The sequence below is a fragment of the Zasmidium cellare genome (genome assembly GCF_010093935.1).
Source record: "Zasmidium cellare ATCC 36951 unplaced genomic scaffold M409scaffold_12, whole genome shotgun sequence".
In the NCBI taxonomy this organism is placed as follows: Eukaryota; Fungi; Ascomycota; class Dothideomycetes; order Mycosphaerellales; family Mycosphaerellaceae; genus Zasmidium; species Zasmidium cellare.
Genome location: NW_022986956.1, coordinates 747,150 through 769,271, shown reverse-complemented (window position 1 = coordinate 769,271; position 22,122 = coordinate 747,150). Strand labels below are relative to the sequence as shown.

Here is a 22,122-nt window from a genome sequence, read left to right as displayed (position 1 = left end):
AGAAGATGGTCAGCCCGCCGAATTATGCTACTACACGTGTTATTATGGTGCTGCGCTTTCAGGGCATTCACGCTACTCCGGGCATGGGCTCTCTCCACGACACGATCTGTACTGAGTATCGCTGCTGGCCTTTGACACGGTCCACTCAAGCCAGAAGATGGCAACACTCCAGGATTACGGATCGTGCCATTACTTGGCGGACTCTGTTTCCCAGGACTCATCCGTGCCTGTGGAACAGCAGCAATCAGCTTAGGAAGCTGAGGTGCTGGCGTCCGTCTCTATCGGTGCTTTGCAAGACATGTGCCAACTCCGCTAGCCCGCGATCTGCCAGCGCGAATTGAATATAGGGTCTCTTGTTGGGGGCTGTAGCCCTTCACCGACGCTGCTTCAGCCGCTGAGTGCTGTAGGTCTTGGGAAGATGGCAGTCAGCGGCTACAAATGTGGCCAAAGATCCAGCATGGAGATATGACGATGGGTACTGGCTACCGCATATTTGCCTGTACAGACTTCCCGAACACTACTTGGATTTCGAGTCGACGGCAATTCAGCGGCACGAAACGTGACCCTGCAAGAAACGGAGTTGATTAGTCTGAGATTAGTGAAGCACAGTAACACTGAATCGATGTTTGACACAAGGCAATGCAACCTAGAACGCTATCGAATGACATACACAACATCGCTCGATCAAAGCCACCTGCTCCCTCCCTGGACCCCAACGGCGCCTTTCATTGAATTCTCGAACGCCAATTCACCAAGTAGCCTTCCACAGCTGGAGATGCATTCATGCTCGCTCGCCCATGCCACAAGGCGCCGTTATAGGTCGCAGGTCGAAGCGCATGGTAAATGCCGACTTGCGCGTTCTTGCACCCTCCCAGTATTGTTTTGATAGTCAAGATGTGCTCATCAGCGTGCCTCGACTATGCTTGTTTCTCGGTGGCACCGACAGTTTGGCATTCGAATCTCGCTATTCCCTCTCCATGGTCCAGCGCCTCGGATACATGGCATGCTTCCACGACCGGATTATAAGGAGTCGACGTGCGGGCATGTGGTCGATCGGTCATTCGAGCGACGTAAAAAGCTTTTCGTTCGTACTCCAAGGCGATCATCGTGTAAACTGCGAGCTATGGCAGCATTGCGTGTGGGCGCCTGTGTCTCATGAGCTCTCTGACGATAGGGCGATCTCTCCAGGTCTCACAGAACTATTGATCGAAGGAGTAGCATCGCGGCTGCTGGAAGTTGGAACCGTGTTCGCGACGTTGCTGCGAATACATCCTGGACTGTGAGTCTCATTACTGGGCTTCGCGTTGTCCTTGTCGTCCACTGGGTACTCCTTCCAAGGCCTTCGATCACGCGAGGTCTTTTCTTGTCTTTTCCCGATGCGCATGTATCTGGCAGTGCTGGAGCCGGCCGGCAATCATCGCGGAGACCATCGAGAGGTCGACAAGTTCGGATACTCTATCAAGGCGTTGTGGTGAATGCATGTTGCCCAGGCTGGCGTTAGTATCATACTGCCCTGGACAAGCTTTGTCGCATGTTCATAGCACGGCTGCGTGTGCGAAGCCGTCTGTAGATGGTCGGCCTACATTGGTCGACAAAGGTTGTCTTTCGGTCGCGAACCGTTTGGGCCCGTCATCGGTCGATAGCCTGGTGTAGGTGACTGAGGTGAAAGAGTCGAAGGCTGGGTGTTGGAGTAGGCCGGCATCAGTGGTGGTCTCTGCATGGAGTATGGCGACGCGTTTTGTTCTGCTGGCGACCGAGATGAGCATGGGACGGTCGCATTGCCAGTGAAGCCACCACTCAGGACAGGTGCTGTGGAATGGCTTTGTGGCCCGACGCCTGGAGTCGACTGCTGGCTTCGTTGGCGTGCTGCTGGAGAGCTTGGCGTCGTATCTGACACTCCAGGAGAAATGCTGGACCTGTTGGGGCTGGTTTTGGCGGAAGAATCAAAGTAGGAGTTCATCGCGAGTGTGATTGAGGTGCGTTGGTCTTATCACGCCTGCGCGACGGCAAAATGGCGGTGGAACAGGAGAGTTCGTCTCACGTCGAAACCTCCTTACTCGCCAACACGGCCGGGTCAAGGCGATTGACAGTGTTCTGAAATGTTGCGAAGCAGACGAAGAGCCAATGTTGGCATGAGTGAGGACAGACGGTCTGAAAGACACCTGGTGTGAGGTAGAGAGTAATGATTGCTTGGCCTCGCACTCACAACAACAAAGACATCCACCCTTCCGGCGGCAAGCACAGCCGTGGCCCCTCCCGATACTTCGGCCATCCTTGGCCTGAGAATCTCGACATGTGCCAGCATGGAGAAAGGTTATAGACGGGGGACTGACTACCAAATCCGGCTCCAGACTAGACAGGGAACCGCCTCGATGCCCTACTGCGGTATGCAATTCATTGGTCGCCAGACAGAAGTCATTGCTGACTGTACGACCCTTGTCGATCGAATTACCAGTATTGCTTGACTTTACAATGTGGACAGCAGTCACGCCTGCCGGCAGTCGTTGCGTTTGATATATGACAGGCCTTGGCTAAGAACATTCTGCGATTCTAGCCGACATCCGGGTCTTCAAAAACACGAAAATGATGGTGCAGCAGACTCTCGTCCAGCCCCTGAGTGCAAAATCCGCCTCGAATGCTCGGCTGGTGCCGTTGATGATGAGGCGAGCATAGCCAAAGCCGGCCTTCGATCGATGGCCTGGTGCTCGTAGATTCTTTGATGTCATTATTCGGCGGTCACCAGATCGACAATCCCGGACATCGCTCCCACAGGCGTGTTTTAGCCTTGAAGTCTCTGGTCCAATCTCCCGCATCCGTGCTGTTGGAACGACAGGGCTTGACGAATGCAGGGAAGCCACTCAAAGTAGGTTCATTGCCGTCCGGCCTTTTCAAGGAACAATGATGTTAGCCAGATCGTCGGATCGAAATTTGAGGGCGTTGTTGCAGGCGCTGGATGCTTCCCATCATCCTAGCACAACGACATGAATTAGATGTATGAGGTGGCAGTGAGGCTTCAGGTTTGCTTCATGCTCCTTCCCAGTCGCAGGGATCTGAAATCCTTCTTGGCTGATCCCGGTACTTGGAATCGAGGCTTGAGTCAATGTCCTTGGTAAAGTGTGTAAACTCAGAGTCAGGATTTACCGGCAGACCGGAAGATTGAAGCATTGAGCTGCGTGCGGTCAAATGGCCAAGCTTGACCTCCTGCGATCTTGACGATGCTCCGCCTTTGGATGATCCTTCGAGCCATACTTCACCGGGCCTGACGAACGATGACGATCGCACAGGTTTGCTTTATTACTTAAGGTTATCGTCCTGATTGCGCAAGGCTGTAAGGTCCACTCCCCACTTTTCATGTATTGGGCTGAAACCTAGATAATCTCGATCGAAAGTAACAAGGCAATATGGGGAACCGTCCTCGGGCCGATCTTGCGGATGGAAGAGCACTGAGCTGGGTCTGCAGTTCGTGAGGAAGGATGATCTTCACGATTACAAGGAGTCCGGGAGCTGATACAGAATCTGATTCTAAGGATGTATTCTCTTCTCCACGGACGGAGTCGAACAAGACCTACCTTTCGAAAGATGATGGCACAACGTGCCGCCAGGGCAAAGTGCGATGTGACCTTGCTACGACGGACAGGCAGGCAACTAATCAGGAGGTAGAGCGCCATGCTCCCGATGCAAGTCGCCGGATATCCTGTGTGTCTTCGATGCCTCATTCAAGCGATCCGCCAAAGTCGACATAGTTTGATACAGCATGCATAACACCGAGACAGCATACAGAAGAGTCGTGCGGCATCGACATAGCCTTGGTTACTCATCTTGAGACTCTTCTGTAAGCCAAGCAGCCTGCTATTGCCGAAAGTATTTCGATCCTGACAAACCACACATCAGTTTCAAGAGGATACAAGCAAGGTGGTCTTTACCAAGTATGTGACGAAATAAACCAAAGCCAGAAGGGGTATCAGAAGGAGGTCCAGCTTCCATAGGAGTTTCCTCTCAGCGGCTGTCTTGGTAGTGGAACGACCAAGAGTGCGATACTCATACGCTGGCTCCAAATTCGGCTTGCCCTTTTCGAGGTGCTCAGATTGCAGGCTCGCTGGGAGTGTAGGCTTAATCTTGTCGCTTTTGCCCTCCATATCGTGGACTCGGTCAAAATGCTCGTGGTGCAAGGCTCCCACAGCCTTGTTTCCTGAACCATCCATGTCTTGCAGGTAGTATCTCTTCGTGTCGGTGACGATCAGTGCAGATAAGAAACGACTAGGCATGCAGAAGCTGCATCAAACCTGGGGTATGGGGAAGTGGAGTTATCTGATGCCATGCCGACATGCTCGTACATGTATGTGAACTCCTTACGATGCCGCGCCCGCTCATTGCTCCCTATGGAGAGATCCCACGACGAATCACTGTGGACCGCAATGATCCTTCATTCCGTGTGCGGCATCATGATTCATTTCACATTCAACGCCCGACAAGGTGTTTCGTGGTCGATGTCGGCCCGTGTCGTATATCGGGTGCCATTACATGGTTGTATCCATTTTGTCCAAGCCACTGCTTCAATTCTCCTCGCCAAAGCAAGGCAAACTGTGGTAACGGAGTATTGCGTGCTGTAAAGCTGCATACTCGACTTATTTTGTTGTCTGTTCTGTTTATCGCCAACCCTCACTCCCTCCCCCAAGGCAACCTCAAAAACAACAGCGGAACATGCTGCTGCGACCCATGCGTATCACTCTCCGCAAACCCGCCACTCACCACAGCCCTCTTGATCGTCGCCTTAAACGCCATCGCCGGATCCCAATACAACGTCGCCACAACATCCTTCTTCGAAATACCATACAACTTCATGATCGTTTCTTCGGACAGGATGCCTGTCGCTTTGACGCGCTCGTAGACGGTGGGGTCGGAGAACATGACGTCGAAGGTGAGTTCGTAGGGGCTGGCGTTTTTGCTGCGGACGACGGAGGCGATGTCGCCGAGGTAGCAGGTGTTTGGTGGAGGGGAGGGTTTGAGGGGGTATTTGGTGGTGAGTTTTAGGGCTGGTCGGAGGCGGGCGGGTGGTTTGGTGTTGGAGTGGCCGTTGCCTGCTGCATATTCGTTAGCATGGAGGACGCGAATGGGTGTCAGGGGGAAGTCTCACCAGGAGCGCCCTTGAATGTGTTCTCCCCAGCGCACTCATACAACTTGAACGGAAACAGACCCACAGGGTCAGCCTTGTGCACAATGTGGTAAATGCAGAATTCTGAAAGCGGGCCCATCGGAATCTCAGCAGGCGTGAAAGGCCACGCGAAGTTTCCAGCAGTGGCGACTTGGCCAGGATATGAGCATGAGTGAAGTAGAATTTCGTCAGGCTGGCGATCGAGTTGGCTTCTTCTTGCGTGGCTGCCCTGACTTGGCCGGCAATGCCGACTTCTTTGGGTAGGCTGGGATCTGGTTCAAGTTGACCCATTACGCCTACACGATTATGTTAGAGGACATGTAGATAGTCGTGGTATTGACTTACCATTCACTCCGTAGGTATGAACCTTCAAATCAAACTCCTGCGGAAACTGCGTCCTCACAGCAGCCTCAATCCACTTAATCCACTCATCAATCTGAGAAATCACAATTGGATCCCGCAAAGCACCCAAGAAGATCGTCTGGAAGCCATTACTCCGCGCACCCTCCAGCTTGATCGTGTACTCCCCCTCAGGCTCAGGGAGAAACTTCGCACCTGTGACCCTCGTCGTCCTCTCCCCGACTTGCTTGTAAGATGTCTGCGTCAAGTCGAGATGACCGCCTGGGCCGTGGAGGATATCTGGTCTTGCTTTTTCGTAGAGGAAATGTGCGGCAACGGAAGTTGGTGTGCATTTCGAGTTGGGGTCGAGGGGTGTTACGTCGAAACTGTCTTGACGGACGACTGCCATGGCTGAGCGAGACTTTGGGACGCTGCAGAGGCCACCGCATTCGAGGATCTTGCCCATGGCGTAGCTGACACCTAGGATATAATCAGTGGAACCTTCACTCCTATGGTGATTGTAAAAACATACCCAAATCAGTGAATCCTCTGTAAAGACAGTACGCAGCACAAGGGGCGGGATCATAAGCACGTCCACCGATGATGATATCGAAAGACGGGTTCTCCTGCATGGCCTTGAGATAAGGCTCCAAGCCCATCTGTGCAACAATCCTCGTGCTCGTGTCAATGTCATTCTCAGTCAACTCCGGCACAGCGCTACCACAACCACCGACAAGCCCGTCCCTCATCTTCTCACGAACATACTCCTTGTCAATCTCAGAGTATATCCCAATGACCTTCATAGAGCGATACCCGCAGCTCTTGATCGTCTGCCGAATGATATCGATGCACAGGTTCACGAAAGCGTTCTCGCCATCGCCTCCAGCCGTCCCGACCAGTAGTAGGACCTTGTACAGATGACAAGCCTTGACCAGGGCTTGCAAATCTCGCTCCAGGCGGTTCACGGGTACGTTTGTTTTCCCTTGCGCAAGTCGGCCTGGACCGCTGTCGGTCGAGCCGCCGTCCATGATGATGGCGTCGACGCCTTGTTCGAGAGTAGTCCAGAATAAGTCATGAGGGAAGCCTTGGCCTAGCTGGCCGCTGGGTGTGAGGATCTTGAGTTCTTTCTGGCCTGTCATGGCGGCTTAGGGTGATGGTGGACGGGCAAATTTGAAGAGCGGCTTTAAACAGGAGTATTGCTATGTGCTATCCTTGGCACCGGCATCGATGGCATATATGTTGGCCTTCCGAAAGCGCAGCCTGAGGTCGACTAATCACCCCATGGGGTATCGTTGTAGCATTGCGGCCGCGCACGGCAGCGGCATCAAGCCCGCTATCGCAATGACATCCCGCTCGGGCAATGGTCCCACAACATGTACCCGGAGTACCATACCGTCGCAATCGGCAGCAATGTCTCCGTGCGCCGATGGTATGATGTTGTTTGGATGTCTCTGTGAGGTTATTCTGGTGATCTCCTGACCAAGCACTTGCCTGCTGCTCTTTCGGTGGACACTCAAGCCATTTGTCATGTCAAGACTCTTCGTTTCAACGTACCAAGGCCGAATAGCGACTCTTACATTCGACCCGGAGGCGGCCCACCTAGAGGAGATCGCCAGCACAGAAGACTCCGGCGACCGTCCGACTTGGCTGTCGTTAGACCACAAGCGCAGGATACTCTACACCACAGATGGGGGAAGCCGTGGCTCCCTGAAGTCTTTCGCCATTCAAAATGACGGTAGTCTTCACCTGCTGGACAGCATCGGTATTCCAAAAGGACCGGCTTCGCAGACTCTCCTCCATGATGGCCAGCGAATGACAGTGCCATTTTAGTAAGTCGAAGATGGTCTATCCATGCTGCCTGGCAGGGGATGTTGACTCCAGTGTTTTAGTTACTCAGGCTCAATCGTAACGTACGACCTCGAAGATCCATCCGATTTGAAAGTGCTCCAGGAGATATCGTTCCCGAATGCTAGCGCAGGTCCAGGGCGTAGACAAGATCAATCCAGGCCTCATAATACCACCACAGACGCAACAGGACGCTTCATGGTCATAGCAGATCTGGGGGCAGATATCGTTCGAGTCTTCAGCATCGATGATTCGAACACACCACTGCGGGAGATCAGCGGTCTTCACCTGCCCAGACCGACATTCCCAAGGCAGGTCGCTTTTGTGAGGCTGCCACATGGCGTGCACATGTACATCCTGTGCGAGGACAGTAATCGCCTGCTGGGTTTCAAAGTCGATTATCAGCTCGGCGGCGAGATGGACTTCACCCCGGTCCAAGATGTCAATGTTCTGGTGAGAGAGGACGGAAGTGTGATTTCGCTGTGGAAAGACCCTTCGACGCCTTCACATGGATGGTACCCCAAGGCCTCGCATATTGCTGTTTCGGTAAGAGATATCTCGAATGCGGGATCCTGCTCGAGCTGACATCGTCCAGCCAGATAACAAATTCATCATCGTCTCGCTGCGGGGCGACTACTCGCACCGCGGGACCTCACCTGAAGAGACAGTCTGTGATAGCCTCGTTTCGTACGCCATTGACCCAGATACCGGCATCTTGACAATTGCAGACTCTGCGAGTAGCGGTGGAAACATACCCCGGCATTTCGCGCTGAACAAAGCGGGAGATCTTGTCGCCGTCGTAGCACAGCGCAATGGCTGGATATCGGTTCTGAATCGCGATCCTGGTACGGGCAAGATAGGGGGCGTGGTGGCTGTCAAAGATGGGTTTGGAGGAGATTTTACGGGATTCCATGGAAGTCTTCGAGGTCCTGTCAACGTTGTTTGGGACGAGTAACGCTCTGATCAGAAGTTAGCAGGCAGTTTGGTAGTTCCAGCAATGGACGCGATTCCGTATCGGCCGGGTTTTCTTTTAGGAATCCGAAAAGTCGTCTACCCTCGGTGTTCTGCTCAAAGTGGAATCTTCATCCCCATTACTCCTAACCCGTCAAAGTAGCTTAAGGTGCAATTAGCAGCGCAGTTGCTTCTTGAAAGCCGGAGAAATGGCAATTGCATACGTTCCAGTTTGACCGGATCGAGGAGGGTAGTATGTCGTGCAAAGGACAAGGCTGCCAAGCCTGGAGTGTTTGGTGTCACCATGCTGTACCCTCCTTGGTCCGGTCAAATTGGAAACCTCATCCCCGTTACTTCCACGCCATCTAAGCAGCTTGCAGTGCAATTAGCAGCGCAGTCGCTTGTGAAAAGTCGGGGAGACGGGACTTCCATTACAGTATAGGACGTTCCACTTTGACCGGAACACCGAAGGGACGGAGGTACAGAAGATCTCCAGTTGAGTCTCCATAAACAACACTGTATCCCGCTACTGTGAAGCAGTCTCCATGTTATTGGCTCATCACAAACGATGCTCAAGACTGGATGTACCCAAGATCGAATGGCGATCATCGACTCCTGGTACGGGCTGAGCCGAGAACATGTTCAAGAAAACCCTGGCCCAGTGCTCTGGGTTCTGGCCAAAGGCTTGCGTAACAGAATGAACAGCAGTTCACGGAAGCCGGACGTGAAACGCGTTCTAGGATCCTTCTCCGTTGAGATGGTTCAAGTTCGCCACACGCAAGCTCGAACAACTTTCCAACTTCATTTAGCTCCCTGACCAATCACAAGCCCCAGACACCCTATTCTCACCTATTCATCACCAAACGCCACAAATGCAACCAGCAAATGGGCATCGGAGAATAAAATCCTCGGCCTTCATTTCGAGATCTTGCGTTGAACATCCTCTTCCGACTTCCGCGACCGTACAGGAGCCGGCGTGGCTTTGTGTTTGCAAGACCCGCAGGTTTAGATGAAGGGAGGAGTGGTGGAAGTAGGATCCTGTATTGCGATTAGCTGAGTGAGCCGCTTTGAACATGAGGACTACTTTATAGCAGAGTGGGTCAAACATGATGGCGTGGAGGAGGATGCTTTTGCGCTTCCATAGAACTTGCCTCCTTCCTTTTCCAAGCTCTCGATGCCGCGCATTCAACGAGCGAGCACATGCAGGAGGGAATCTCCTCGGCCGCGTCGATGGTGTTGTTTCGAAGGTATATAGGACGTCCTTGACCGGTGGTGCGATTCTCGTCCCACGAGATACCCTTGTTGTCTTTTGTATTACATTCTTTCTTGATACCAGTCGCTACCATGTCACTCTTTACGTCCCTGGTCTGCGCTTTGTCATTCTTTTCTCTGTCCTTATTTCAACCTACCAGTGCGTTCCCTGTTGTCAATTACCCAGGAACCAAGAACGATCTTGTCATCACGCACAACAATACCATCAATGCCACCACGCCAGCGGGTCTGGCGTTCGCACCTGATAGCCAGCCGGCGTCTTACCTGAAGCTCGCTCTGGTCAACTACCTCAACAGCAACAACGTCAAGGCTTATGTCACTGGCTTGAACGCCAACAACCAGCTCGTCTTCCTGGGCCAGAATGGACAGTTCTACTATCCCTCGACGTCGTCCTCAGCCCCAGTCCCTCTTGCCGATGCAGATATCGCGATCCCACTGGGAGCTAAAGGAAGCACCACGTCGGCCACCATTCCAGGCTACCTCTCAGCATCCAGGGTGTGGTTCGCAGACGGATCCCTCAAGTTCTACGTCGTGGGTACGCCCAACGGTCCGGGTCTCGTCGAGCCAGCTGCAGTCAACCCGAACGATCCCAACGCTGCCACCAACTACGGGTTTGCTGAGTTGACCTGGATCCAGAGCGGTGGACTGTTCGCCGATATTAGCTTTGTCGACTTTGTCGGTCTTCCTCTGGGTATCCAGTTGACCACCACCGACGGCACTGCTCAACAGCAAGCGTTGGGGCTTCCTGCAAACGCCGTGCAGAGTGTCTGCTCTGAGCTGCAGAGCCAGAGCCAGAAAGATGGTCAACCGTGGGGCGACACCTGCGTGTACTCTCCAAGTGGCTCGCTCATCCGCGTTCTCGCTCCCAACGCATACCTCTCGCAGAAGAACACGGCCTTCAGCGGATACTTCGACTCCTATGTCCAGCAGGTCTTCCAGCACTACTCCACCACGCCGCTCACCATCAACACCCAAGCTGCCGCTGGCAATGTCCAGTGTACTGCCAACGCTGGCTCCATGACCATCACCTGCGATGGCGACAACCGCTCATACTCGGCACCCAGCGCTGCGGATATCTTTGGGTGCAACTCCGGACCGTTCGCCATTCAGGGTGGTGACAATGCCGTCCACTATGCCGTCGTACCAAGACTCTGCGCAGCCTTCAATCGTGGCACATTCCTGCTGAACGGTGGAAATGTGCAGCCCAGCCTTGCACCAAGCTCGTACTACACCAGCTCGCCGGCGAACTTCTACAGTGAAGCAGTGCACAAGTTCGAGTGGAACGGGCTGGGCTATGCCTTCTCCTACGACGATGTGTCGCCGACGGAGCAGCAGAACGTGGCGGGCGTCGTCGCCAGCGGCAACCCGGGCACGCTGACTCTCCTCGTCGGCGGGTATGATCAGGCGTAGGTGGATGTTTACTCCGTGCCGAGGAGGGTGAGAGGAGAGCATGAGGTGGGATTTTTCGGTTTGCCGATCGCCGGCGCTAAGATAGTGAAGTCTTAATCAATATCCATCAAACCTCATCAAATTGTCTCAGAGTTACTCGGCTCGTGTGGCCAGATGGGCAGTCGCCACCGGAGGATCGAGATAGAGTTTCTTCGCCCGCAACCTTAATTGCACCTGCGCGCTCACACACTTTCGCACACGGCTGGGAGCTGAAGGCAATACCATGTGGCCTCCTCGCGACGCAGCAGCAGCAGCACGCGGCGATGAGCATGTTCAAGTGCGCGGAATGCGACAAGGTCTACAAGACGCGCACCTCGCTGACCCGCCACGCCCACAACCACGGCTCCTCGCCCGCCCAGCACGCCTGCGACACGTGCGGCGTCGTCTTCGCCCGTCGAGACATCCTCAACCGCCATGTCAGTAATGGCCACTGCTCTGCCTCCGCCGCCGGCCGCCACCGCACCCACACCGCCTGCGAGCCCTGTCGCGCCGCCCGCATCAAATGCGACGGCCGCCTGCCCTGCCGCTCGTGCGCGGGGACGCACAAGGACTGCAAGTATCCCACCAAGACCGGCCGCATCAGCCATGCCACCCGGCCCTCGAGGTCCGCCCCGCTCGACCTGGACTCACCCGCCGACAGGGACGGCGAGGCCAGCAGCTCTGACCCTCCCCTGTCCGCCGATGGCCTGACGCCAACATCGCAGCCGCGACACGACTCGGCCAGATCCGACGGCTCGGCGTCCACGTACCGCGACGACATCAAACCCGAGATGCACCAAAGCCCCGGCAGCGACGTGCCCAATGTGCCCTGGCCATGGCTGCATGAGAAAGACTACATGCAGGATGGCAGGAAGAGTGTGACTGGCAATCCCGAATCCCGTCAGCCGTCACGGGCTGTCTCCACGGTATCTGGAACTGCTGTGAATGCTGCGAATGCCTCGCCTGCAGGCCAACCGACGTCGACGCCTGATCTGAATGGCACATTCAGCGACACAGTGACGCCCATGTCGAATCTGGTTGAGAACCTGGTGGCATATGCTGCTAGTACGGCCTTCTTACCAGATGACCGGTCCACCCGACGACACCACTGGGAATCCGTATCGCTTCAGCTTGCCGAGTTGTGGGGATATGGAAGCGTCTTCAATCCACGACGTGCTCTTTACGAGCTTGTGCAGGTATACCTTGACAAGTTTAACGTCCTCTGGCCGCTACTCAACCACGAGCAACTCGATCCAGACACGCACCATCCGATCTTATTCCTGGTGGTGACCTCAGTTGGCGCCATGTTCGGCCATCCCACGCAACGGGAGTTTGGAAGTCTTATGCATCAACGTTTGCGAAGACTGCTGTGCGCTAGTCTTTACGACCTGGAAGGACCCGGCGATGGGATGGTGTGGCTCGCCCAAGCTCGATTGTTGACACAAATTGCATCACTTTACTTTGGCCAGCATCAGAGCTTTTCTTATGCTCAGGTACGTATTATACTTCACTTTGGAAATCATTCCCACTAACACCTCTTCCAGCACCTGTCGGCAATCACAATTGCCCAGCTTCGCCGTATGGACTTCTTCCGCGAGCCCATACCAGACAGAGTCATTCGCTCGTCGGACCTGACACCAGAGGAAGAATTAGCTCGTTTTCACGACTTCGAGTGCCGAAGGCGCATTGCATTTGGCATCTTGAGAACTGACGTCTACACAAGCATCCTACTCAACACTCGGCCACTCTTGACTTCGGAAGAAATGAAGCTGACTTTCATTCGGCCTGACTCGCTTTGGCTCAACACCGGCAATCTCACCCCTGAGCAACAGCTGGCTGCATACCGTATGGAGGAGTCACGCTGTCTACAGCTGCCGCTCTCCGACCTTGTGCGTATCTTCTTCGAGCGCAACGAGCCAAATCCTTACCTTGGTCCGGTCGGTCATGAATTGGTCCTTTTTGGTCTTCAGGAAGCCGTCTGGCGGTTCTCACAAGATCCTGAACTGTTCCCACGATTGACGGGTAGGTGTCTGGCAGACACTGATATCACTTACACAAGTCGCATTCTGGCCAATTCTGATTCGACAAACGGTCACGTGATACCTGGAAGTACTGGTTTCTGGCAACGACGAATGGACGATCTGCATGGAGACCGGCTACGACTTGTGCGGGCGCTGGATACTTGGTCCAGCGCAGTGGATCTTGCAATCTCCAGGGGCGCATACACATTACATCGCGACACGTTGATGTCGAGCATGCTTCTTTATCGGTTAAGCAAGTTGCGGCTTTGTGCGCCTCTGGAGGAACTCCACCACATTTCGTACAGATCTGCCCATCCCAAAACAGTCGATCTGCATGTCCACCGCAAGATCGAAGCCTGGCTTGAGAGCAAGTTTGCCGTAGAAGCAGCTCATCTGGCTTGGGATGTCAAGATGCTGATTGAGACGAATCTGCAGCGACCCGCAGAAGAGCGAGCTCGTTTCAACTACCTTTCATTCTGCAGCTTACATCACGCCGCCGTCGTTCTCTGGACTGTCATAGCGATTCACAACAACGACCCCATGGCCAGTACCTTCGACATTCCGAACCATTCGATTGATCTGTTCTTGCGGGATTGCAAGAATCTTTTCAGCAGACTCAGTCCGTTGGGCAGCAACTCATTTGAAGCCGCAGCGGAAAGGCTTCAACGCTATCGCTTCCCTCGCCTGGACCCTACCATGAAATGAGGCCAGCATACAAAATGCCACCTGACACGGCCGATTACGACAGAAAACAGATAAATCATGCACATTAGTAGCAGCACAGTAACGAGTCAAAGAAACCTGGGCCCAGGAATTCGTCAAAGGCCTATCGACTAGAAGATGGCAAAGGAATCGCCTCACGAAGTCTAGTCAGGCCATTCTGGCGCTCTCCGTGCTGAATGGTCTTTAATCGCCCAGGTCGATGCGACAAAAGCGCTGTAGCCTAAGAAAGAATAGCCTGGGCCGCCTAGGCCCGCCTGGTTGGCACCCCTCAACGTCATTACTGGACTCAGCAGGAATCTCATAATCACCTGGCGGCCTTCGTCCCATTCCAGCAAATCTGCCTCATCGACTTGCTGGCCTCTCTCTCAGGTTCCTTCGAATCACGAACTCGTAGGTCCAGGTCAAGCCGAGTCGTTAGTCACCATAGCCATGGCTGATAAAGGTTTCCACAACGACACCTTCACCGGACAAGGCGTGCCCACCGGCTTCTGGGTTAGGAAGTCCACAACAGGGCGTCGAAAGGACGAATCCGACCTTTGTGACGTCTCGATATGTAATGACCACGGGACACAAGGTTGCATTGAATCAACTTCCGTCAGCCTGCGGCGGACAACCCTCCTGCCCCGTGGAAATAGCCATCAGCGCCTGATAAAAACACGCCATGATTTATGATTCGCAAGCTTGGGGAGTTTTGCGCAATGTGTATACATACTGAGAGATACGAATGCCTTTACATACACATGTTGCATTTGAGTGGCAAAAGCTACGCTCGTTCACGACATATAAACAGCGCTACGAATTCGACCTGTACGTATTTTGATGTAGCTTTACACAGTGAAAAGCAGGATATCGCAATGTCACGATCCTATCAAACATCCAACCCACTCCATCCCCGCTCAATAATCATCCCGTTCAACCCACCCCTTCCCGCCCTCCCACAACTTATCCACCTCCTCCCCTCCATACTCCTCCCGAAACTTCTCCCAAATCCCCAACCTCCGAAAAAACTGAAACAGCCCCAAAAGCACCAAATCCCCATAACACGGCACACTCCCCATAATAAACGGCCCTGCATCCTTCTTCTCCTCCGTCAACAACGCCCGCAACATCTCCATCCCCGGCCGCGCCGCATCCCACGCCTGCTGCCCGCCCTTCGTACGCTCGAACTCGGCCATCGAACAGCCGAATTTCTGACTGCGGTCCGTTTCGAACCACTCGCTGTCCGAGTCGAGGACGATAGAGCGCCCGATGATGGGCATGAAGACGGGGAGGAGGGGCCCGGCGGCTTTGGCTGTTACGAGAGAGGTTTTCTCGTGGAGGGCGGTGTCGAGGTGGAGGGAGGGGGAAGGGTGGAGGTCTTCGAGGGCGTGGGCGATTTTGAGCGAGTCCATTAGGTGTTCGCCGGAGGGGAGGCGGATGGCGGGGACGGAGTAGTCGACCCAGGCGATGCCGGGTTCGTTGGGGGAGATGCCGCTTTTGAATGGGGGTGTTAGATTTGAGGGTGGATGGGGTTTTTGGTGGGAGGAGGGCACGAACGTTGCTTTTAGTTTCTCTTGAAGTTGGTGGAAGGGGGTGAATTCGGTTTTGTAGGGGATGCCTTTGAAGTTGAGGATGGCGCGGGCTGTGAGATATTATCAGTAAGATACTACTTTTACAGGTCTTTTCTGATTGATGTAATTTACTCTTCCATGTGTTTGGCGACCAGCACTGGCATTTGCCTCTGCTCGGCAAGTCGTAGAACAGGATCTCGTCCGACATGTTGATTGACGATTGTTGAAGAAAGTACGGTGTGGATGAGAGGTACAGCTCAGCTTTTATACATTTCAATGGGCACGTTCTCTTTTTGTAGGCAGTTGACTGGACACGGCGGAGACATTGATGCCCCGATTGGAAGGTGAAGTGGCAGCTGGAGAACAGCTCGGTCCTAGCGTAGGCTGCAAGGCCAATCGAAGTCCACCTCGGGAGACATTTCATCGTCAACTATCAACGCGAGACCGGGACGGAGGAACAGGAATGGAATCGTCAACAACTGAATTGGGTATCAACTGGGTTCATTTCAAATGCTAGCCGACTCCTCCCAGCCCGGCGGCTTTTCGCGCTGCCTTTTGCTTCCGGAACGCCGTGCGAAATGACATCTTGAACTTCATTCCCAGCAGCACATCTCCCGGTCGTTGGTAGAGATACGCCTACTCGTCATCCTCGTCCTCCTCCTCGGCCTCGATGGTGGTCTGGGCGATACGGTCCAAATCACGCTGGCCCTGCTGGGTGATGCGGCGGCCACCCTTGTCCTCGTCCTGCTCAAGGACACCAATCTTCTCAAGGGCCTGCATGACCTTGCGGTCCACAGAGCCGGAGGCGTCAACGTGGTGGGATGGGCGCGAGCCACGGTTCTTGGTGCCACCGTGGACCTTCCTCAGGCGGCCAACACCGACAGTCTTGCGCACGTAGATGTGGCGGGCGATGGCGGCAGCGCGGACATAGAACCTGGTTGGAACGTTAATCATGTGGGAATGAGGAGGAATAGATGTGTATTCTTACCAGTCAGGGCTCTGAGGAGGCAGCTCCTTGGAGTGGGAGGTCTTGACGGTGTCGGACCAACCTGTAGACTTTGGTGTCAGTAACAGTCTGACACACTTGTCCCCCGTTCCGCACGGGATTCAGGTTTCTCTATGCCAGTGTGTGTGTTTTGGATGCATCCTCCTCTTGTGTGTGTGCTCTTTCTGGGTGGTGCTTCACGGACCTGGAATTGGCAGCTTTCCCTGGCGCTTCAAGAAAGCGGCGTAGGACTCGATGAACTTGTCGGCGGCGACATCGCGAACGGAGACACCAGGCATGATGGCGGTGTTGGTCGAAAGGAATGTGAGGAGGTGTTGTTGGCGGGTACCTTTGCGCGGTGTGGCTCGCTGAATTCTTCAACTCGAGTGCGAAGAATTCAAACAGGCGATGGAAAGCCGGCGACAAGATTCTCCGCGCCGCGCAAGCGAAAGCTTATTTCGAGCCCCTCCTCCACTCACTCATCAATCTTAAAACTGCAAAACACCAGTTTTGATGCTCAGAAACATGTGAAAACTATGAACACGTTTCAGTGAAACCTTTCCAGTAAGAAGAAAATAATCTTTCGGTACACTCAATCTCCTACGATGAATCACGGCAATACAGCAACTACACGATCACTCATCTTTCGTTACCTCGTATACATCTTTGAGCGTTGTTGTCTTGACTGAAACGCGATATAGATGTCGAAGAACACACTGATCACTACTTGATGTAGCATTCCCTCACCGCCAACTCAAAAGCATCACTGCTCACAAATGCTCACCACATGGCGAAAGACCAAGGAACCCAACTCTGCCACCCACAGCCGGCCTGATTGGGCAGCAAACTCCTTGACAGACATGTTGGTATGCATGTTCGAAGTCAAAACCTCAGGACCTCGTCCTGGCGACCACCGCGGTCCGTCTCCGTCGACCACCGGCTGAGCTCAGCTCCCAGCGATACACTCCTTTGGCAGCGCAACAGTCGATCGGCTGTCGCCTTATAGTCCATGATGAGACGACTTGCTCTTTACGCGCTCCGTAGTCAGCTGCTGATCGGCTAGATGAAGGAGTCGATTGCGAGCACATTGCGAGAGCCACACTCGCATTTTGGCGACGATTTTGTCAATTGCTGGAACTTGCTCGAGTCTCGCCTTTGCGACTCATATCACCATCACGATGGCCATCAGCGAAGATCTATACGACAATCTCGCCGCGACAGCCAAAGGCTTCATAGAAGCTACCAACGCCGCCACGCCTCGAGACAACAACCCCGACTACGACCTCATCCGCTCCTTCGCAGCACCCCATTTCCGCATCGAATGGGCCCCCAAGCTCTTCGCAAAGTCCTCTCCCGTCCTCGGCGATGCTCGCGACATCGAAGGCTTCTGCTCCCACATCCGCGGCATGTCTGCAAACCTCTCCACCTGGGCCATCCTCGTGCAAGACATCTTCGTGGACGTAAAGCGGCGGACCGTCATCGCCCGTGCGGATTTCTGGATGCTGCCGAATGGAGGCGATAAAGTATGCAATGATATTGTGTTCTTCATCAAGATGGACCAGAGCGGCGAGAAGATTATCGACTGCACTGAGTACGTTGATCCAGAGGCCAGCAAGCAGATCCGTGATCGGATTGCGGCGAAGACGTGGGAGAAGAATGCTGAGGCCGAGCGGAATGTGGCTCTCAATGGTCAGAGTTGAGGTTCGTGGTGGATCGAGAGCTTGCTTGTTCGTTTGGGTCGCGCGTTGGCACTGCGGCAGGACTGGGCCACGGGCATATAGACCAGACTTGTACGAAGAGCATTGTACCTTCGAGATTGATCACTTCATGATACTCCACCTCCTACGTCAATCGGCGTTTGCGGTCCAGACCCAGCAGAAACATGACCGCACCATGCTCGTAGGTCGGTATACCACAGCCACACAACTCACTCACATCCTACCTCACTCCCCACCCCTACTTCCCCCCACTACCTCCCCTATTATCCCTCTCCCTCTCCTCCCTCCTCCGTCTCAAATACTCCTCATACCTCCTCCTCCTCCTCTCCTCAATCCCATCATTCAACCCCGGATCCACAAACCCCTGAAACGGATTCCCAATAGGCCCCTGCCTCGCATCAAAGCTCCTGTCGCGCTCGACGTAGCGTTGGAGGGTCTTGGAGGGAAGCTCGTAGACGGCCGTGCAGAGGAGGGGGAGCTGGGAGGAGACGAAGTGGTGGACGGTGGTGCGGAGGGTTTGGAGGATTGTGGAGGGGTCACGGGGGTCGGTTGGGGTGGACATGGTGGTGGTGGTGGTGGTGGTGGTGGTGATGAGGAGGGAGGGGGTTACATTGGGCTCGTTGTTGTGTGGTGGTGGTTGGAGTTGTGAGGGAGAGCTGTTCGGGATGTCGGGTGAATGTACGGCGTACGAGATCTATGGATTCGCTAGTTAACATCAGTCTCACGACGAGCGTCCATCCAATCCACTACATTTTTGGGCGGCGAATCGATCATATCTGTGGGCATTGGTGATTGAGATGATAGTTGTGCAGCTTCACAATCATACATCATCGCCGCTCAGAAACATCCCACGCTGATTGCTAAAGCACTTCTTGCAAGCCTTCCCCCCAGACGATTTAACTATCTCTTCAGGTCATCGAACATGCATATCCCAACATCAACACACCCAGGGATGACTGACATGGAAAACGCACACCACATGATCCTTCCCTCAGAGACCTCACCCTGTGGCCGCGTGTTGCGCGGATAGTGAGACAATACTATCGCCAGGGCCATAGGTTTCGTACATGGACGTTTCGCAAGTAAGTCTGAATAATGAGCTCCGCTGCAGGTCACAAGAGGTATAGGTACAACGTCGCTGATTCAGTCTTACATCTTACCTCCAACAATACTCCTGAAGACCGTTTTTCTTCCTCCAGCGTGATGGCAGATGGGGTCGATAAACGTATTAGGCTTGTCAAGACTGCATTCGTTACCTACTTTCATGCAGACTTGAAGAAAGCTCGTCAGTTCCTGCTCGACTTCGGGCTGACTGTTGCACAAGAGTCGGAAGACGAAATCTTCTTCCAAGGATACGGCTCAGAACCCTACGTGTACGGTCCCAAACCGGAGAGAGCTACTTCGACGGCGCCGCATACGTCGTGGAATCCGCACACGAACTCGAAAGAGCCGCAGCTCTCCCCTCCAGCTCCAGCAAGACTCAAGACCTGGCAGGCTCCGCAGGCGGCAAAATCGCCACCCTCACAGACCCCTTCGACCACAAAATCCACCTCATCCACGGCTGGCGAGAAAATCAGCCGTCAATGCCCGAGTCCCAAGGCCTCCAAAAGCTGACGGTCAACTTCGAAGACTCCAAGCCGCGCAAAGGGCGCTTCCAACGCTTCGCCCCTGGCCCAGCACCCGTCTTCCGCTGGGGCCACTACGGCGTCTCCTATCCCGCCTCGGACCCGCAAGGCTACCAGAAGCTCTTCGACTGGTACACCACGACGCTGACGCTCTCGCCCAGCGACATCCTCACGCGGGACGGCCGCCCGGTCACGGCGTTCTTCCACATCGATCGCGGGCGCGAGTATACCGACCACCACAGCTTCTACTTCAAAGCCGCCAAACCGCACGCTGCGCCCTCCGTCACGCACGCGGCGTTCGAGACGCACGATTTCGATGTCCAGCAGTTGGGGCATCAGCATTTGGCGGCGAAGGGGTATCGGCTTTGTTGGGGCGTGGGACGGCACACGATCGGCAGCCAGGTTTTTGATTATTGGTATGACCCTAGCGGGTTCATGGTGGAGCATTACGCGGATGGGGATGTGGTGAATTGTGAGACGGGGGTGGGGGAGATGGTGGCGGGGAGGGAGGCGTTGGCGGTGTGGGGGCCGCCTTTGCCGGAGGCGTTTTGATGAAGCGGGAGGGTGGATGGTGATGGTGATGTTTGGAATGTAGGCTGATGTTGTTGGTCGAAGCAGCTTGTCTCACGGTCCTTGGCGTGCTGGGGCTTTTCATTTTTTGAGTGCAAAAGTCCCGTTCAAGCCTTCATGAAAGACCACGCGACCACAGTATGAATTGCTGAGTCGCCTCTGTAGCAGCTCAGTGTCTTCGACCGTCCCAGGCCGTATGACCAAGTCTACCGGGTGAGCCCCTTCTCGTCAGTCGACGACTTTGTGATGATGGAAAACAAGTTCTATCAGCAACACGAGGAGATCATGAGATGGACGAGGCTGACGAAGCTGCTTTGAGATTGGGTAGAGTCTTCACGCGACGAAAACGTGGCGGGCGTGCAGAGATGTTGAAGATGTTTGCGTCGTACGTCGCTGTGTTGTGCGTTAGCCGGTGGGATTTCTGGGTGTTGAGAGTTGGGGTGACCTGAGCGATGGGTATATGAACAAGGACGATGTCTGCTTATTCTGGGGAGTCAACTTCATGCAGACCTTCAACATGTTTCTTTCCGTACTGAACGTCCACGTCCTTTCGATACTGGGTTTGTCTTGCCTTGCAAGCGCAACTCCAGCTGTGCAACGTCGGCAGATCATAAGATCGGTGAGGTCGATCACTTCTACGGCGTTCCCACTTACTGATTGCGATTGATACAGACTTGCGTGCTTTCGTCGCCAGACACGGTGTGCGTAACGAACGTAGAAGAGGGATTCGAGATTGTCTGTGATCCTGCCTTGCCGGTATGTTTTTCGACAGGACAGTATCGAGTGTGATCTGCGATGAGCTGATGAACACTGAAGTGCACAATCGATGAGGCTGAGTGTTCTTACATTGGCGGCGAGGTGTATGCGAGATGTACTTGAGGACTCGATGTTTGAAAGGCGATGGTCGGAGTGACGAAGACTGTTGGATTACGCTCCTGTGACCCTCGATAAGCAGAGCAAGATGTCATTTGAGACAGAGCGATGAGGAAGTTGAAGATTTCATGCCTTCACCGAACGGGTTTCATTCGGCAGTTCGCTTCAGGTATCTCATCACATGCCCCAGCCAGGTAAACTACCATCTCAGAGTCCCTGGTTTCTTGGGAAGAGCAAAAGAACATATCATTTTGTCAATCCACTCTGTGCGATGTACCGCTGATGCAGTTCCCTTGCCTGTCTTATGCGCCCGAAAGAAGCCCAGCCATCACACCATTGCCGCATGCCGAAAAACTTTCCAGTCCTTTACCGCTTCTGCTTCTTCTCGGCCTCCTTCATGACCTTCTTGACAATCTTCTGCTCCTCGATCAAAAAGGCACGGGTGACGCGGTCCTTGACGCAGTTGGCGCAGCGCGAGCCACCGTAGGCACGCTGGACGGTCTTCTTGGGGCGGGAGATGGTCGAGTACTCGCGTGGGCGAAGGGCTGGGACCTAGAGCGTCATACATGTCAGTTTCGAACTCTTCATTCCTGCCGATGATATCCCTTCAAAATGTATGTCGCGCGCCGCCTCCTCTTCGTGGATGTAATTCTGTTGGGGATTCGAGACATACACCTGGGAGCTTGGTGCCGCAGTCACCGCACTTGGGAGCAGTGCCTCGCTTCTTGAGGTGCAAGTATCGCAGCTCACCGCCGGGAGTCTTGATGACGCGGACCTTGTTGCTGCGAGTGTTGTATGGCATCCGCCGGCGCTGTATGGATTTTGTCAGTCCAGTGCTCCTTCCTCCTGGTATATTGTATTCGCAGTATCGGTCGGACGTACGTAGGTGAGTCTGTTGGAGCCCATTGTGACGGTGTGGCGGGTTGTCGTTGTCGGGGTGGGACCGGGTGCTCGACGGCGATGCTCGAAGTCAACCTTTAAGCCCTCAAGCGAAAATGAGATCGTGGTGCGGCCCTCCCGTCAAGTCTTGGCGGCAGTCTCGACTTTAGCTTTGCTAGCGCGCGGACGAA

The 22,122-nt window shown here is 54.2% G+C and overlaps 12 protein-coding genes across 12 annotated transcripts; 5 read left to right on the top strand and 7 right to left on the bottom strand.

The window, feature by feature from the left end:
* Nucleotides 1–917: 917 nt before the first annotated feature.
* Nucleotides 918–2,305, bottom strand: M409DRAFT_53293 (uncharacterized protein; the record flags this gene model as incomplete). Its single annotated transcript, XM_033812329.1, has 5 exons — nt 918–1,121; nt 1,196–1,388; nt 1,584–1,916; nt 2,042–2,094; nt 2,207–2,305. The coding sequence occupies 5 exons, from the start codon at nt 2,303–2,305 to the stop codon at nt 918–920; spliced, it is 882 nt and encodes a 293-aa protein (XP_033669545.1).
* Nucleotides 2,306–3,893: 1,588 nt separating this feature from the next.
* M409DRAFT_21398 (uncharacterized protein) lies at nt 3,894–4,265 on the bottom strand (the record flags this gene model as incomplete). Its single annotated transcript, XM_033805843.1, has 1 exon — nt 3,894–4,265. One exon carries the CDS (start codon nt 4,263–4,265, stop codon nt 3,894–3,896), a length of 372 nt encoding a protein of 123 aa, XP_033669544.1.
* Nucleotides 4,266–4,659: 394 nt separating this feature from the next.
* On the bottom strand, nt 4,660–6,630 carry M409DRAFT_21397 (uncharacterized protein; the record flags this gene model as incomplete). Its single annotated transcript, XM_033805842.1, has 4 exons — nt 4,660–5,081; nt 5,135–5,302; nt 5,498–5,971; nt 6,024–6,630. The coding sequence occupies 4 exons, from the start codon at nt 6,628–6,630 to the stop codon at nt 4,660–4,662; spliced, it is 1,671 nt and encodes a 556-aa protein (XP_033669543.1).
* A 388-nt stretch (nt 6,631–7,018) lies between these two features.
* Nucleotides 7,019–8,291, top strand: M409DRAFT_21396 (uncharacterized protein; the record flags this gene model as incomplete). Its single annotated transcript, XM_033805841.1, has 3 exons — nt 7,019–7,320; nt 7,381–7,882; nt 7,932–8,291. The coding sequence occupies 3 exons, from the start codon at nt 7,019–7,021 to the stop codon at nt 8,289–8,291; spliced, it is 1,164 nt and encodes a 387-aa protein (XP_033669542.1).
* Nucleotides 8,292–9,393: 1,102 nt separating this feature from the next.
* M409DRAFT_65532 (glycoside hydrolase family 64 protein) lies at nt 9,394–10,969 on the top strand (the record flags this gene model as incomplete). Its single annotated transcript, XM_033816554.1, has 2 exons — nt 9,394–9,559; nt 9,726–10,969. The coding sequence occupies 2 exons, from the start codon at nt 9,394–9,396 to the stop codon at nt 10,967–10,969; spliced, it is 1,410 nt and encodes a 469-aa protein (XP_033669541.1).
* An 809-nt stretch (nt 10,970–11,778) lies between these two features.
* M409DRAFT_65531 (uncharacterized protein) lies at nt 11,779–13,713 on the top strand (the record flags this gene model as incomplete). The annotated part of the gene is made up of 2 exons (XM_033816553.1): nt 11,779–12,480; nt 12,532–13,713. The coding sequence occupies 2 exons, from the start codon at nt 11,779–11,781 to the stop codon at nt 13,711–13,713; spliced, it is 1,884 nt and encodes a 627-aa protein (XP_033669540.1).
* A 914-nt stretch (nt 13,714–14,627) lies between these two features.
* M409DRAFT_21394 (uncharacterized protein) lies at nt 14,628–15,489 on the bottom strand (the record flags this gene model as incomplete). Its single annotated transcript, XM_033805840.1, has 3 exons — nt 14,628–15,204; nt 15,268–15,352; nt 15,414–15,489. 3 exons carry the CDS (start codon nt 15,487–15,489, stop codon nt 14,628–14,630), a joined length of 738 nt encoding a protein of 245 aa, XP_033669539.1.
* A 428-nt stretch (nt 15,490–15,917) lies between these two features.
* On the bottom strand, nt 15,918–16,565 carry M409DRAFT_65529 (uncharacterized protein; the record flags this gene model as incomplete). Its single annotated transcript, XM_033816552.1, has 3 exons — nt 15,918–16,215; nt 16,270–16,330; nt 16,472–16,565. 3 exons carry the CDS (start codon nt 16,563–16,565, stop codon nt 15,918–15,920), a joined length of 453 nt encoding a protein of 150 aa, XP_033669538.1.
* Nucleotides 16,566–17,444: 879 nt separating this feature from the next.
* On the top strand, nt 17,445–17,966 carry M409DRAFT_21392 (uncharacterized protein; the record flags this gene model as incomplete). The annotated part of the gene is made up of 1 exon (XM_033805839.1): nt 17,445–17,966. One exon carries the CDS (start codon nt 17,445–17,447, stop codon nt 17,964–17,966), a length of 522 nt encoding a protein of 173 aa, XP_033669537.1.
* A 256-nt stretch (nt 17,967–18,222) lies between these two features.
* M409DRAFT_21391 (uncharacterized protein) lies at nt 18,223–18,546 on the bottom strand (the record flags this gene model as incomplete). The annotated part of the gene is made up of 1 exon (XM_033805838.1): nt 18,223–18,546. The coding sequence occupies one exon, from the start codon at nt 18,544–18,546 to the stop codon at nt 18,223–18,225; it is 324 nt and encodes a 107-aa protein (XP_033669536.1).
* A 533-nt stretch (nt 18,547–19,079) lies between these two features.
* On the top strand, nt 19,080–20,161 carry M409DRAFT_65528 (uncharacterized protein; the record flags this gene model as incomplete). The annotated part of the gene is made up of 3 exons (XM_033816551.1): nt 19,080–19,095; nt 19,195–19,309; nt 19,348–20,161. The coding sequence occupies 3 exons, from the start codon at nt 19,080–19,082 to the stop codon at nt 20,159–20,161; spliced, it is 945 nt and encodes a 314-aa protein (XP_033669535.1).
* A 1,257-nt stretch (nt 20,162–21,418) lies between these two features.
* M409DRAFT_65527 (uncharacterized protein) lies at nt 21,419–21,958 on the bottom strand (the record flags this gene model as incomplete). Its single annotated transcript, XM_033816550.1, has 3 exons — nt 21,419–21,604; nt 21,726–21,863; nt 21,935–21,958. The coding sequence occupies 3 exons, from the start codon at nt 21,956–21,958 to the stop codon at nt 21,419–21,421; spliced, it is 348 nt and encodes a 115-aa protein (XP_033669534.1).
* Nucleotides 21,959–22,122: the final 164 nt, after the last annotated feature.